The sequence below is a fragment of the Rhipicephalus microplus genome, chromosome 1 (genome assembly GCF_043290135.1).
Source record: "Rhipicephalus microplus isolate Deutch F79 chromosome 1, USDA_Rmic, whole genome shotgun sequence".
Lineage (NCBI taxonomy): Eukaryota > Metazoa > Arthropoda > Arachnida > Ixodida > Ixodidae > Rhipicephalus > Rhipicephalus microplus.
Genome location: NC_134700.1, coordinates 205,638,013 through 205,654,500, shown reverse-complemented (window position 1 = coordinate 205,654,500; position 16,488 = coordinate 205,638,013). Strand labels below are relative to the sequence as shown.

General features: G+C 44.7%; 1 protein-coding gene across 1 annotated transcript in view; it reads left to right on the top strand.

Annotated features, from left to right (window-relative positions):
- LOC142766810 (uncharacterized) overlaps positions 1-16,488 on the top strand; it is a 49,806-nt gene that overhangs the window by 15,516 nt on the left and 17,802 nt on the right. The window contains exons 4-5 of the mRNA XM_075868030.1: positions 13,256-13,291; positions 13,419-13,451. Coding sequence (XP_075724145.1) covers positions 13,256-13,291; positions 13,419-13,451 — 69 coding nt within the window. The remainder of the gene's footprint in view (positions 1-13,255; positions 13,292-13,418; positions 13,452-16,488) is intronic.

The window sequence follows — 16,488 nt, the reverse complement described above, 5'->3', positions numbered from 1 at the left end:
CTGGCTAGAGCAGCTCGCCGGGCCCAGTAAAGGGTCGTTAGTTGGCTTCCCATTTCCAGTTCCTCGAGCCGCGCCTCTCACGACCAATTCAGGGAATCCCTATTCAAAGAACGCCGAGCGTCGCAGCACTCTCAATAATGTTAGAAGATTTGATGCAGTTTGGGAATACTAGCCTAATTATAATTTTGAAGTGCAGAGAACTTTAGGGGACTCGGGCTGTCGTATGATGTCAGCTCACGGCGTCGCTTGGCATCACGCACATGTAAAGCATAGCCATGTATGGTATAGTACAACAAGGCGGTGAGAAAGTGAAGAAAAGATGAGAAGGCGGGATATTGAAGCACAGCACAGCCACGTATAGCGTCGCGCAGGCAAAAAAATGTACAGCACAGCCATGTATATATCAAGTATATCAAGGGGGCGGGAAAGGGAAGTGACGGTGAAGAGAAGTGATCTGCTTCTGAGGAGGAAATAAAAAGGGGGACGGGTTAAATCAAAGCATAGAAATGCATAGTATAGCACAACCATGTGTATTATATAGTACAGCGCCGGTGGGCAAATGATGTGAGGGTGAGTGATATTTGAAGGTGAGAAGGGAAAGAAGAAGGGGAGGGGACAGTAAAACGTATACCATAGCCGTACACTGTGAAGTACAACAAGGGGGCGGGAACGAAAAGTGAAGATGAGCAGAACAGATGTGATAAAGGAGGATGGAAAGGAGGAAGAAGAGAGTAAGGCATAGAATAGACATGTTTAGTACAGCATCACACGGGGTGGGATGCTAAGCAGGCTGCACGTTTGGAACGCCAGCGCTCGTTTTCCCGTGTATGCGAAGGAACTTGTTAACCCTTTCATTCAAACAGATTCCGATTGGCAGGCCATGGGGGAGGGGGCAGACAGAGGGCGTACCCTCACCTCTTCCTCTAGTAATTTTGATCGATGAAGATGTTCTACCAAAAATAAGTAATGAAAATATGTTTTTACGAATAGTGAAGACCTTCAGCAGAGGCTCCTCCCGCACCAAAAAAAAAAAAGAGTTCCTGGCTACATGGCCTGCCAATTAGAATATTCAATTTTGTAAGTAAGTTAGAAACCACCTAGTAGAAACGAAAGTAATGCTCTTTCACTACAGCTCACATTTAGCAACTGCCCTACATACGCGGCCAACCTGACGTGCTCAGAAAATGGAGGTCACGTGTGAACGAAGAAAATGCAGAAGTGTTCCGGATGCTGCCGCTATTCGCTCAGGCATTGATTGATTGATATGTGGGGTTTAACGTCCCAAACCACTATATGATTATGAGAGACGCCGTAGTGGAGGGCTCCGGAAATTTTGACCACGTGGGGTTCTTTAACGTGCACCCAAGTCTGAGCACATGGGCCTACAACATTTCCGCCTCCATCGGAAATGCAGCCGCCGCATATTCGCTGAGGCAGCTTGTTCCTCGACTTGGCAGAGGTAGTGCTGCTAGTGCACTTATTTCATTTTTGTATCTAACATGTGGACTTTGGCTACTATTCTATTTTATCGTAACAATATTAAGCAACAAATAAATAAACTATATTGAAAAATATCATTACATAATAAATAAGCAATGAAATCACTAATCAATCTGGATTGAAAAGTGAGCTTGTATATTTCTTGATTACCATAATCACGCGCGTTTCAAATTGTAGAAACCAGTTGCCTACAATTAAGACAAATAATGTGCTCCCCACAGTGAGCTAACACCCTGGTATTTTTCAATAATCGCCCAATAGAATATAAGTTTTCTGTTTCAAAGACTAGCTCAATCGCTAACGTACGACATTGTAGTTATTGTTAGCAGTCACTGTGCTGCTCCGCGGTGCATTTATATATGAATGCTTTCATGCACCCACTGTCTGTAACGCTGCACCTGTGCGCGTCTGTTCTGCTGGCCCGTGAGGATTAACTGTACAGACGTGCACATGGTTGCAAAGGTTTTCTTCGGTGATATTTAGATGGGTATGTATGCTATAGAAAAGACATCTGTATTTATACTGATGTTTCCATCCCCGCTTCAAAAGAAAAAAAATATTTTGTCGAAGAAATTTAACGAGCTTATACTGTGTTCTACTAAGGTGCCGATTATCATTCACAATCTCAACACTTCAGTTAACTTACTTCAATGTTTCTACTGCTCTGCTTGCTGTAATGGTTGAAAAATTACATACGCATACGGTAACACACCACTACAATAGTGTACCCTTCGACAGAACCAATGAATGAAGTTTTTTGTTGAAGATATAAAATTGTTAGCAAAGGCAGCTCATTCATATCGTTTTCATCATCTAGAACTCCAAAGGTATTGCCGTGACTGTTGCATTCTATGGCCGTATTGCTATGTATAGTCTATACACGCAAACTTTCATTGTATACAGGCCTTTTCCCACCCCCGTTGATAATTGAAAAGACAGCGATCGCACACTCCCATCAAAGCAATACGCACAGAGACAAAGCACTCTTTCATAACTGAGGTTCCGAACTCTTGAAAAAGAAATAAAGTAGTTAAATACATAGATGATGAAAACAATCAGGCCAACTTTGGCCCCATCATCGAGAGGTAAATCTCGTTGTGCTTCAAGCGTAAAATTTTCAGTGTCGTTTTACGATATCATCTTTCATACTACCATGACAAGATGTTGGAATTCATGCAGACGTTTATTTACACAGCAGATCAATACATGAAGTGTCAAAATCTGATCCTCAGTGTTGTGGCATCAATTCTTCGTAAATAAGTGTGAGGTGTACTGCTTATAACAATTGACTTTTTCACCGTGCCCGTCTGAGATAGACACAAGGCGCGAAGCAAAGCCATTTAGGATAAATGCAGCACGTTATATTAAATATCGGAAAGGACGACAGACTGCTGAGGAGGCTGGCTAGAGGCGTTCATTTTGGAGGACGTTATGTTATAGTATGATGCAGTCTGCCTCGAACGACTAAGTGGGGTTCAGAAAGATTAGATATAACTAGCTGAAGTAGCATAAGGGAAGTGAGTAACCGCGACCCTTGACTCGCATACGACGTCATGTCTGATCTCTATACATAAGAAATGTATAACCTAGGGCGATCATTCTTCAAGGAACATTCATAGCTGAACGCATGTCTGCCTCGGTGGTACAGTGCATTACGATGCTCGGCTGCTAATCCGAAGGTGCGAGGTTCGATTCCGGTCGAATTTAAATAAAGGCAAAACGCTATAGATGCCCGTGTTCTGCTCGTTACACATTGGTTAGTAGAAATTTCCGGAGCCACAAACTGCATGAGTGACCCATATTCACGCCGTCATTTTGACGCGTGAAACCGATAAATATTACCACAGCTAAACAGAGTGGGCATATGAAGAGCGACCACTAACGCAATGAACTATATCATAAGGAACGTATACGGCCGGTCATAACGCATATACTCTACCATTCACCGAACACGTATTTCGAATATTCAACCCAAACATGTTAGACATATTCCTTTAGAGCGCTTGAAAAAGAAATGTTAGGGCCAAACGTTTGTGCTGGTACCCTGAGATCCAAATGCAGATGTCATCGGCGTAGATGGATATTTTAACTGCTTTCAGAGCTAAGTGCAGAGTGTCGGGAAGGCTGGCCATGGCAGCGTTAAAAAGCAAGGGAGATAGAACACTTCCTTGTGGGACGCCGAGGGAAACGCGTCTCTCTTCGCTCATTACATTTCCAAGCTTAACACGGACAGAACGATCTCTGAGAAATTCATGTATGAACCGAAGAGCATTTCCCGACACACCCATGGCTTGGAGCCCGTTCACGATGCCTGCCTGAAGCACACAATCATATGCCTTGGCAACGTCCATGAAGACGGTGAGTGTCGAGAGTCCGCTGACGTGGTGGTGCGCGATGTGGCTTAATAGGTCCAAAACACTGTCCTGGGCACTCAGTCGTGGGCGAAATCCGGTCATACACGATGGCCATCGTCTTCCTTGTTCAAGGTACCAAGTTAATCTTGTACAAATTAATCTTTCCATCAGCTTACATACGCATGATGTAAGAGATACCGGTCGATATGACGCGAGGCTCGCAGGATCCTTTCCGGACTTTAAGAATGGCACCACCCAAGCTGTCTTCCAAACAAATGGGATCTCTCCCGTGCTCCAGACATGATTAAATATGTCCAAAAGGGCCCTTTTTCGCTCATATGGTAGATTTGTCAGCATTTGATTGCTGATCAAATCGGGACCCATGGCACAGCGTCTTCTTAATTTGCTAAGTGCCATATCCAGCTCTCGGAAGGTGAATGGCGTATACATCGTGTGGAAAAACTGGGGTGACAGAGGAATCGCCGCTCCTGCTGATCTACCAGATATGTACACGTCTGCGAAATCCTCTGCAAGGGTTTGCAAATCTATCCCTTGTTTCAAAGCGAGTGCTTCGAATGGCCTGTGTGTTCGGATCTTCCCAGAAAGACTATTTATTACTGCCCATATCTTTGTCAAGGGCGTAAACGTTGATAAACTCTCACAGAAAGCGGCCCATTGATTTCGTCTTAATTTTTTTGTATGGTGACGAATCGCAGCGTTTATCCTGTTATATTCGGTTTTCGCAGATGGATTTCCTTAAAAGTTCTCATTAATTTCCGCTCCGCCCGTCTACGTGCTGCGCAGAGGTTCTTCGATTTCAAGTCAGGAGCAGGAAAATGGTCGGGCAGTTTCAGCAATGAAGTTGCTGATCGCTTGCTTTGCAACATATCTGCGAACAGCTCACCAGTGGATTTGTCCAACACTTCTCTGTAGGTGTCCCAGCGTGTTACATTGCAGAATTGTCGACCGGCAGTTTGAAATCCCAGGATATTGGTGAAGATGGGGAAATGGTCGCTGCCCATCTTGTCTGGAGCCGTGGTCGATGATACCAGAAGGTCCGTGGAGTGAAGTACAAGGTCTATTGCACTCCATGAATCTGGTGGCCTGAAAAATGTAGGTTTACCATCGTTCGCCACACATAAGTCGGCAGCATCCGCAGCTGCTAGAAGTTCCTTGCCTCGAAAATCTACACTCTTATCTCCCCAGAGTGGATGGTGCGCGTTAAAATCACCACAGATTATTCGAGGAGCGGGACATCGAGTGCAAAGGTCCTTTAGAAAAGTCTCCATAGAGACCTTTTTTCGTGGGCTTATGTACACCGATACCACACTCAGTTTTCGGTTTCCCAGGCACACTTGCACAGCAGCGACTTCCAGTGAGTTGGAACAGAGGTCTTGCACTGGTAAGGCGACGTGAGGGATTTCCCGCCTTATGTATATCATTGCGCTTCCATTTGCAAACGACGTTATGCTCGGGTTGCCGTGTCGGGTGTACCCTGGGAGCGTCCTTGCATTCGGTAGACCGGCTTCGGAGAGGGCTAGAATCGGTATTGGAATGTCGCGCAGGAAAAGGTTGAGTTCGCACAGGCGTTTTAGAAAACCAGCGCAGTTCCATTGCATTAATAAGGGCACTTGTGAAGGACGAAATAGACCAGGTGGGCGAGACATTGCCATTATTCTACTGTGTGTTTGTGGAAGCAGAGCAAAGTAACACTGACTCTAGAGCCAGGACTGCTTCCAACATATCCTTCGTTGAACTCGCAGGCATCTTAGCGACGTGTGAACGTAGTGCGGTGAACAGAGCGCGAATAACGTGCTTGAGGTTTTCTTGCTGTTGGCTTCCAGATGGTACTTGAGGTGGGCTCAGTGCATCAGCGTAGGTGCGCTTGGCGGACTCTTTCGTGATACATTTCTCACGTTTGGCCCGGATAGCACAGAGCGCTATTTCAATCATTGAGCGTCACTTGTTGACACTTGGCCTATCTTTATCAGCGGAAAAATCGGCCTTCATGCTCTTCCCGGGAGCGCGACGGAAGTCAACACGTCTGTCGCTGAATATTCGAGGCCACTCAATTCGTTGTGCAACAAGTGTCCGTTTCCTGGGCATTACCATCGACAACAAGCTACTATGGCGACGTGCGGTTGATGGTATAGTCACTGCATCAGTGCAACGGATCAACGCTCTGCGTCGCATTGCAGGGGTCCGTTGGGGCAACAATCCTATGTCCATGCTTAAATTGAATGATGCGCTTATAACAAGCCGCATCATTTATCAGCTGCCCCTGATATCACCATCACCAAGCCAGTTCGAACGCCTAGAGGCAGTGCACAGAAAGGGTCTTCGCTTGGCGATGGGAGTCCCTCAGGCGGCTTCAAACACGAAGGTCACCAATGAAGCCGAGTCTCTTACGCTCCGCGTTTTGGCGTCTCAGGCCTTATTGACGCAGCTGTCAAGACTGGGCGAGTCCTTCGCAGGCACGGCGCTTCTCCGGCGGCTAAGAGCAAGAACGGGCTCACATTTCAACGCGGCACTAAACACATTTCATTATTTAGGCTTGAAACTGCCTGAACGGCGCCCTATGGACCCGCCATGGTCTTTTGTGGATGTTGCGTGCAACTTCAGCGTACCCAAGCTACCAGCGAGGCGCACCATTCCAGCCGCGGAAGCAAAATTTCTTGCGTTGGACCACTTGAGCACCATGTACCGCGGCCACCTACAAGTGTACACCGACGGATCAGTGTGCACACAGACGGATAGCTGCGCAGCGGCTTTCTGCATACCCTGCCTGGGCGTGTCATGGTCGGGCCGCCTGGATCGCGTGGTTTCGTCCACAACGGTAGAAAGCGCTGCAATTACGGCGGCTTTGCGAAAACTGCGATCCTTTTCTGCACGAGATGTTGTAGTGCTGACGGACTCCAAATCGGCGCTACAAAGACTGCATCGTGGCCTACCTAAAGAAAAGTTCACCAGGCAATCTCTGGCACTAATCAAACACCTAAATGTCAAGAGTTTTAATATAAAGTTCCAGTGGATGCCATCCCACGTTGGCATTGAGGGCAATGAAAAGGCTGATGCCCTTGCTTGCGAAGCACGTACATCATTTCCAAAAGTAAGAATTCCCAAGACTTACCAGAACAACAAAGATGTGATACGCAATCATTTCAAGGCGATCTACAAGTTTCCACACCAAGCATGTGTAATTCATGGACTTTCTCGTGAAGAAGCGACGCTGTTGTACCGCATTAGAACCGGCTCCGCATACACCCCGGCCTGGTCATTCAAGACTGGGAGATACGCTTCCCCGTTCTGTGCCTTCTGTGGTGACATCGGGGATATTGAACATTTCATTTGGCTTTGCCCACAGTTTGATATGCAAAGAGCAGCGATGATCCGCACCTTGCGAAAAGGCTGTCATAGACACCGGACAGTTGATGACATCATCTTTCCTGAAGGACCCGCGGCAACTAGGAGGAACGTGCAACGAAATTTGTTTGTCTTCCTGCGAGACACTGGGCTGTCTGACACGTGGTGACATTTTCCAAATTCAGGAGATGCTCAGGCGGAACAATTGCCGGCCATGCAGGCCAGGCTAACCCCGCCTGCTACAACACCACCACCACCACCACCACCACCAAAAATGTTAGGGAAGGAACTATAGCAAGTTCGCACGAACGTCCTCTCACATTACAGAAATTACTTGGGCCGTTGCCTGAAATGCATCTTTAGAAAAAGGCGTACATTTCCGTAACTGAAGACTTCTAGGTGGACGTCGGACTAGATAAGAGCTCGCGATATACAGCTATAGGTGTTGTTATATATACGGAATCGTGTGTTAGTTCGTATACTGTGCAGAACTAAAAATGCGCGCGTATGGACGCTTATTTGCAGCGTGAAATTCTGCAGGCAAACTGTAAATTAACATGGTTCAGTGTCAAGTTTTTTTTAGCTGCCCAATGTTGATTTCTGGTAACCCTGATTTTTTTTATTTTAAGGCGATAGCATTAATTAGCTTGTTTCACAGAACTTCCGGCATTGGCGTCCTTGTGAGTGAAAAATCATCATCTTGTATGCGCCCCAAAAAAAAAAGAGAAAGATGCAAATAAAATAAATAATGAAAATTTCCAGGTCTGAGTGAAGATCAAACACACATCGTCTGCGCTCCAAAATGTTTTACCTCACAGCCACACGTCTGCTTGAACAAAAAAAACAGTAAAAAAACTACTGCATGGAAATGCAGTGAAAATAACATTCATGCTTTACAAACACTATAAAGGCTTTCCAATAAAAAACGTAATATTGCAGTAATATGGCATGCTACAAGCGTACATTGCCATCGGGCACCAGAACATGTGATATCAACTTCGTGTTTAAAGCCAGCCACCGATCACAAAAGGCGCACACATTAGCATTCCTTTAAGACCATTTGGTGGGCGCATAGCAAGTTCGAAAATATTTCGCGCGCATTGTTTCTCGCGGTTTAAAGCATGTTACCCATTACACAGAATGCAGCCATATGCAAAAGCTTCAACAACGCAAGCCACTTTCAACAATATCAATTACGCTGTAGTAACCCACAATTGAAACTTCTCGAGTAACATACAATAAAAAGTATGCATTAAATGGTTGAAGTACGCACTAGGGACAGGATATCGCTATCACGCTCAACTTTTAAAAGCGAAGCTTGGTGATCTCCCTTTTTTATTTCTTTTTTTAGTAATATGCGAACCTTTACGATACATTTCTTTCTTTTTTTTTCGCTGCAGAACTTATATAAATGGAGTAGATGAGGTACTATAAGCATCAGCCATTCCACAACAGGACAGTTCTAATAGAACATAACATGTGTTTTGAACTTGACATACTGGTTCGCATATCGATTTACCACAGTGTAAGAAAAGTTTACTTGCTGCTCCACAGGGTGGTATTAGTGAAATTACTGGCCTATCTCCATGTGTACTAGCTAGTGAACACAAAGCTATATATGAATTATAGGTGAGCTTTTCGGTGGCTGCTGGGAGTTGAGATGAGGACATTGACCATATGTGATTAGACAGCAGCGAGAAAGCAGAAATTCTAATGAATTACTCTCCATGGGCTGCTAATAGAACGCACGTTCTACGCATTATTCACGATGAACAAACGGTAGCATGCATATGCACACGGCGTCTTGTGCCATAGCATTTCGTTTCTAATGCTCTGATTTAACCCTTCCCTCGAGTTTCCTTTTTCTTAAACCAGCCAATCTTGTGTCAAAACGGCAGTAATTAGCCACTCGATTGCAGAGAACATATTCTTGTCATTTAAATTCACCAATGCTGGCACAGTAAAAAAAAAACACGATTCAAAGAAAGTGGGAGTAAAAAGTAAAGTAATCATATTATTCAATTACGACGTGATACGGGATGCAAATTAATGCCACAACTATCTGACGAACGCTTACTCCAAAGTAACATTGTCAGTTTCCAATGAGACTCACCCTATTTAGAAATAACCAAATGAAATGATTTTGCAGCCATGAGCATTTCACACCCAGCCTGCCACTGAACAGCATTTTAAGACAGTTTTCTTTTCTTAGTAGGGGTCCTCCCATCATTCTCTCGTCATTACGACATGGCTAACCATTACTAATTCAAAGTACAAGCAAACAAAGTTACCCCATACGAACACGTTGCACCCTGTCACGCTTTTTCGATTAATTGCGGTGACCGATGGGGCAACAGCGTGGATCGTCCATGAAACTAATTTTGATCGAGTATAAAAAAGGGTAAGAGTGAATGAAACAGCAATCACGTAAACGTGATTTCTGTTTGCTGGCTTGGCGAGTGAGATGGCGTACCCGTGACACGCTGCAGACAGTTTTTTTTTTTTTTTTTTGGCCGGAGAACTTCGCCCCTCCCTTTTAGACTCGCAGGCAATAGTTATGTGCAGCGTCACCTTTGTAAGAAGCAAGCAGCAGGCCAGCAAATCTCCTCGTAAATGTTCTCAATTGTACATGCCAGAAACACACCGTCACTTGGCCGTCTATGGAGCACATGTTCGCTTGGCACTGACTTGCAGTTCCGTGCATACGCTGCCATGTTGGACTCCACCCCACGCTTATATGTGCAGTACGTGAAGAAAAAAAAAATGATTTAGATTGGTGAAGACCGATCATATTTTTACTCTCTTTAGTGGTATGGTGATATCAGGCAGTGTTGTGCCTACCATGCTTAGCTTTCACACGTCAACTCTAGAGATTTTTAAGAAAAGATATATTTATTCACAGTTCGCCCCTCTCAACCCGTAGATGGCTCTGCATTTTGTTTTTTTTTATTATAGTGAAATTGTGGTTTTTCGGAAAATCCAACGACGCTATAAACAAAAAGTGACCCGTCTGCTTCGTTCGTTTTAGAAGAGTATACCGGCGCTATTGAGGTGAGGGGGCTGATTATGGTCCGAAAATCCGGCGTCTGGCGCTTAAAACAAGAAAGGTTTCTAAATTACGACTTACGTCTCACGACCATATATAGAGAAATATACTATGTAGAGAGAAGTCACTGGAGCTTTTTTGCGGCACAGCGAAAAGGGCTTGGCTAACCGCTAGATGGCGTACCCATGCTCGCTTTTTCTTCTTTGTTAAGACATGTAATAGCCTCCTCAGGAGGACTATAAAAATCCAAGTTTGGAATCATTGTTCTTGCAAAAAAATTTCTTAATTTGTGCAATTTTTTATATCTGCTCAACATCATGTCCCGCTGAGGAAATTTAATGCTTTACAAAAAAAAAAAAACAGTGAAGTATGACTAGAAAGTGTTTTCTTTCTGCATCTGTTTTGCAAAAAGAGGCACATTCATGTGGTTTAGATGTACTAAACATGTATTCCCATTGGGAAAGCATGAGTGTTTAGTCTAGTGACAAAGACACTCGCTTTCGGAGCATGAGGGTACGGGCCCAAATCCCAGCGTCGGAAAGAAAAACCTTTGTTGTTTTATTTATGCTGAATACATTATCGGGTCTGACCAACCACTCGTGGCCGCAGAGCCCTACGGGAGTGTCCACTCTTTATATAAGTATGTTTCTCTATGTCACGACGACATTAATAACGTCATCGCATCACCACCACATCGTCGAATGTGGTTCAATGCTGAAGAATTTCAATTGATATGTGGGGTTTAACGTCCCAAAACCACCATATGATTATGAGAGACGCTGTAGTGGAGGGCTCCGAAAATTTCGACCACCTGGGGTTCTTTAACGTGCACCCAAATCTGAGCACACGGGCCTACAACATTTCCGCCTCCATCGGGAATGCAGCCGCCACAGCCGGGATTCGAGCCCGCGACCTGCGGGTCAGCAGCCGAGTACCTTAGCCACTAGACCACCGCGGCGGGGCAAGTTTAATTGCTCAGTATATCGTTTTGAATGCAATTGATTAAGCGGTGTCTATGCTTTCACCTGTGCACACCTCAGTATAGTTTAAAGGGAACATGACTTTCGGTTTATCGTGAAGCAACTCTCCGATGCGCTACATGTACAGTTACGGTAACAATTGTCGGCAGCAGTTTACGACGCCCTAAAACTTTGTGCGACGTTAGCATTGCCACAAAAATTTTCCTCCCTTGAATACAAGTTAGTACGTTGCGTCAAGTTAAATATAATGTTTCAAAGATTTGTTATTCATCCACACAGGAGAAATGTGAACAGCATACCTATCATATAGGCTCATCTACAATAGAGAAATGTAGTATACAAAGAATCCACGTAAAAAGGAAATTTTGGTGAGACCGCGTCGGACAGCCCCTATAGAAATGTTGGTGTTTAGAAGCAGGGTCACGCATTGATTTGACGTGTTCGTAGTACTGCGGTGAACTTCGGCGAATGTGGAACACAAGCGAGAAAAAAAAAAAAAAAGAGTACGACGAAACGACTGAAACGCGACGGACGGCCAGTAGAACGTCACTGTCCTGCAAGCAAGTGCAGTCGCTGTCCGCGATGGGTGGAGTCCTCCCAGCAATGGGGGGGAGGAGGGGGAGGAGGGGGGGGCATGCGTTTTCGCCGTGTCAGCTTTTTCGCTGCCTGTATTATTTTTCTTCTAGTCTCTACGGAACACGTTCGCACGTGGATTCTCGAAATCACATTTCACCGAGCATGGACCCGGTTACGTGCTCCGTCCTAGACGTTTTCGAAATGTTGAGGTCCCATGACGACCGCTCTTATCAGCTTCGGAGAAAAAAACAATGTGAGACACAAACGCAGAGATTAAACGCCCACACATTGCGAACGCGGTGCGACAAACTTGTGAAATCTCTAGCACTGCCTCTAATCTCATCGTTGACGTCCAGGGCCTGATCATTGGAAATTCACCGGGCGCTGGTGCCATGTTGTGTAGCAGCTCTAAAGAGTCAGTTTGTTGCGTTCTCGCCTGACTTCATGAAATAAAGTTAATTACGTCTTGCAAACATTACATAGCCAGTTCGTAGGCACTTAGCACGTTCTCGAGTGAAAATTTTGTGTACCCCCATTAACGACGTAGTTGCGTTCGGTCAAGAAGGTGTCCGTGGCGCGTAAAATTACGCGAAACTTAGCTGACGGTAGCTCTGAACCACAATTTTGTTTGACAGATTCGTGTCTTCTACCACACAGCGTTTTCCACATGCGTGTACATAGTAAGGTTGACAGCGACCTCTTCGCGTACATCAGTACACCTCTCACCATGCTCAAAAAAAAAAAACTGAAAACTCTTTTCAGTGTATAAGACATCTAACTGAAACGCTGTACAGGTTGTCATATCGTCGTGATGCGGCCTCGTGGCGAAAACACTAGAGAATGCGAGCACTTCGGTGTCGACGTCTTTTCCCCTGTATACGAACACGGTGCTCGCAGTCGACTATATTTCTGCGTCAAGATGGTTCAGGCGTTTGTTTTTCTACATCTATTCTTCTTTCAGTGCTCTTCTGGTCCTAACGAGTAAAATATTGGCCACCGGACTCAACGCGGTTAATTTCCCAACATTTTTATCTAAATAAAAATAAATTAAGGAGAGACATTCTTCTATTTGTTCTCTCTTCCTTACAAATCAGCAACATGAAAGGGGTTTTTTTTTTGCGATTATCACTGTCTGTCGTACGATCAGAAGCTCGTGACAGGTGCATGTACATTATTAGTGAGTAAGGTGGTTGATCACTGGATTTCTCATTGGGTCTCTGTGCTTTTCGCCGGTTCTATATGTTGAGAGCCTTTCTTCAACATGGAAGTAACTTGTGCGAGTGCTTTTTTTTTAGTAATGTATCAATCTCTACTGATTTTCTGTGCACTACGTGCACATGTGAATACACCACAACGACGCAACCAATTCATGCATTTACATTCCGTAACTTCGCCGAAAAAATAAAAAACTGTTCTTTTTTATTTATCTTCCCCAGGACGTCAGACCCAACTTCAGGAACATCTACCATGCTGTAAGAAAAAAACATTGTTGTATGCTTGCATGCACTTACGAGTTGGCGTAATTAAAAAAAAGGGGGGGGGGGGGGTTCTGTAGAACAATGAACAACGATACTCATTGAAACTCATTGAAAATTTCAGGGTCAGAAGAGTGAAGCAAAAAGAAGGCACAAGGTGAGCTACCTTTATATTTTTTTTTTCAAGTAAAGTTTAGCTTCCGACACGCCCTAAAGGATTTTAGGATACGCCCTAAAATTTTAGGAGCGGAAAACAGTGTGAATCTGTGAAAACAACAACAGTCGGACCACGTGCCCGGTGCCGCACAGTTCCCAACCGGAAAAAAAAAAATCGCGTGTTGATGGAACTACATTAAGAGGCCTGAGGTGCGGCCTCACCGGTAACCACCGCCGGGAACGCACTCCCTCACCAGAGAAGGATTGGCCACCCTGGTGCAGTATCTGGCCACTACCTCCCACATGGATACGCCAAATAACTCACGGCCCTCAGTCCTCAGCAGCTGCGAAGCAACTGACTACGGCGGCGGTCAGATCTGCAACGCAGCAGAGGGTGCTAAGAATCTCTGGACTACAGACCGCCATTGGAACCTGAACTTGGCAACGTTTAACGCTAGAACCTTATCTAGTGAGGGAAGTCTAGCTGTACTATTCGAAGAGCTAGAGGGTGTTAAATGGGATATAATAGGGCTCAGTGAGGTTAGGAGGACAGATGAAGCCTATACGGTGCTACAGAATGGGCACGTCCTTTGCTATCGGGGCTTGGCAGACAGAAGAGAACTGGGAGTGGGGTTCCTAATTCACAGAAACATAGCTGGCAACATAGAGGAATATTATAGCATTAATGAAAGGGTGGTAGGTATTGTAATTAAACTGAATAGAAGATACAAGATGAAGGTAGTACAGGCTTACGCGCCTACATCCAGCCATGATGACGCTTCAGTTGAAAGCTTCTATGAAGACGTGGAATCGGCAATGAGTAAGGTAAAAACACAGTATACTATAGTGATGGGCGACTTTAATGCAAAGGTAGGGAAGAAGCAGGCTGGAGACCAGGCAGTAGGAGATTATGGCATCGGCACTAGAAACGCCAGAGGAGAGCTACTAGTAGAATTCGCAGAACGCAATAATTTGCGGATTTTGAATACCTTCTACCGAAAACGAGAAAACCGCAAGTGGACATGGAGGAGCCCTAATGGCGAAAATAAGAACGAAATAGACTTTATAATGACCGCACACCCAGGAATCGCGCAAGATGTGGAAGTGGTTGGCAAGGTACGATGCAGTGACCATAGAATGGTACGGTCTCGAATTCGCCCAGACTTGAAGAAGGAACGACAGAAACTGATACGCAAGAAGCCAATCAATGAGCTAGCACTGAGAGGGAAAGTACAGGAATTCAGAGTGTCGCTGCAGAACAGGTACTCGGCTCTTAGTGAGGAAACCAACCTTAGCGTAGATACAATGAATGATAATCTGACGAGTATCATTACGGAGTGTGCAGTGGAAGTTGGAGGCAGGGTAGTTAGACAGGACACTGGCAAGCTTTCCCAGGAAACGAAGAACCTAATTAAGAAGCGTCAAACCATGAAAGTGTCAAGTACAACAAACGAAATAGAACTGGCAGAGCTTTCGAAGTTGATTAATAGACGTAAGGTATGCGATGTAAGAAGGTATAACATGGAGAGAATTGAACACGCTCTGAAAAACGGAGGAAGCTTCAAAGCAGTGAAGAGGAAACTTGGGATAGGCAAAAGTAGAATGTATGCACTAAGGGACAAAGAAGGCAAAATAACTACCAATATGGATAGGATAGTTAAAATAGCGGAGGAGTTTTACAGAGATCTGTACAGTAGCCGAGACAACCACGACCTTAATACTATAAGAACTAGCAGTAACCCAGACGACACCCCACCAGTAATGATAGAAGAAGTCAGAAAAGCTTTGGAGAGCATGCAAAGAGGCAAAGCTGCTGGTGAGGATCAGGTAACATCAGATCTGCTGAAAGATGGAGGACAGATTGTGTTAGAAAAACTAGCCACCCTGTTTACGAGGTGTCTCCTGACGGGAAGGGTACCAGAGTCTTGGAAGAACGCTAACATCATCTTAATACATAAGAAAGGAGATGACAAGGACTTGAAGAATTACAGGCCGATCAGCTTGCTCTCTGTAGTGTACAAGCTATTTACAAAGGTAATTGCTAACAGAGTAAAGAAAACGTTAGAATTCAATCAACCAAAGGAACAAGCAGGATTTCGAACTGGCTACTCAACAATTGACCACATTCATACTATCAATCAGGTAATAGAGAAATGCTCAGAGTATAACCAACCACTATACATAGCCTTCATAGATTACGAGAAGGCGTTTGATTCAGTAGAAATATCAGCCGTCATGCAGACACTGCGGAAGCAGGGCGTAGATGAAGTATATATAAACATTCTGGAAGAAATCTACAGGGGATCAACTGCTATCATAGTGCTTCATAAAGAAAGCAACAGAATACTAATCAAGAAGGGTGTAAGGCAGGGGGACACAATTTCCCCAATGCTATTTACCGCGTGCTTACAGGAGGTTTTCAGAAGCCTAGAATGAGAACAGTTAGGGATAAGAGTTAATGGAGAATACCTTAGTAACCTGCGCTTCGCCGATGACATTGCATTGCTGAGTAACTCAGGAGACGAATTGCAACTCATGATTACAGAGTTACACAGGGAGAGCAGAAAGGTGGGTCTTAAAATTAATCTGCAGAAAACGAAAGTAATGTACAACAACCTCGGAAAGGAACAGCGCTTCGAGATAGGTAATAGTGCACTTGAAGTTGCAAGTAAAAGACTATGCCTACTTAGGGCAGGTAATAACCGCAGAGCCTAACCACGAGATTGAAGTAACTAGAAGAATAAGAATGGGGTGGAGCACATTCGGCAAGCACTCTCAAATTATGACAGGTAGATTGCCATTATTCCTTAAGAGGAAGGTATATAACAGCTGTATCTTGCCGGTACTTAGCTACGAAGCAGAAACCTGGAGACTCACAAAGAGGGATCAGCTTAAATTGAGGACGACGCAGCGAGCAATGGAAAGAAAAATGGTAGGTGTAACATTGAGAGACAAGAAGAGAGCGGAGTGGATTAGGGGACAAACGGGGGTTAAGGATATCATAGTTGAAATAAAGAAGAGGAAATGGACATGGGCCG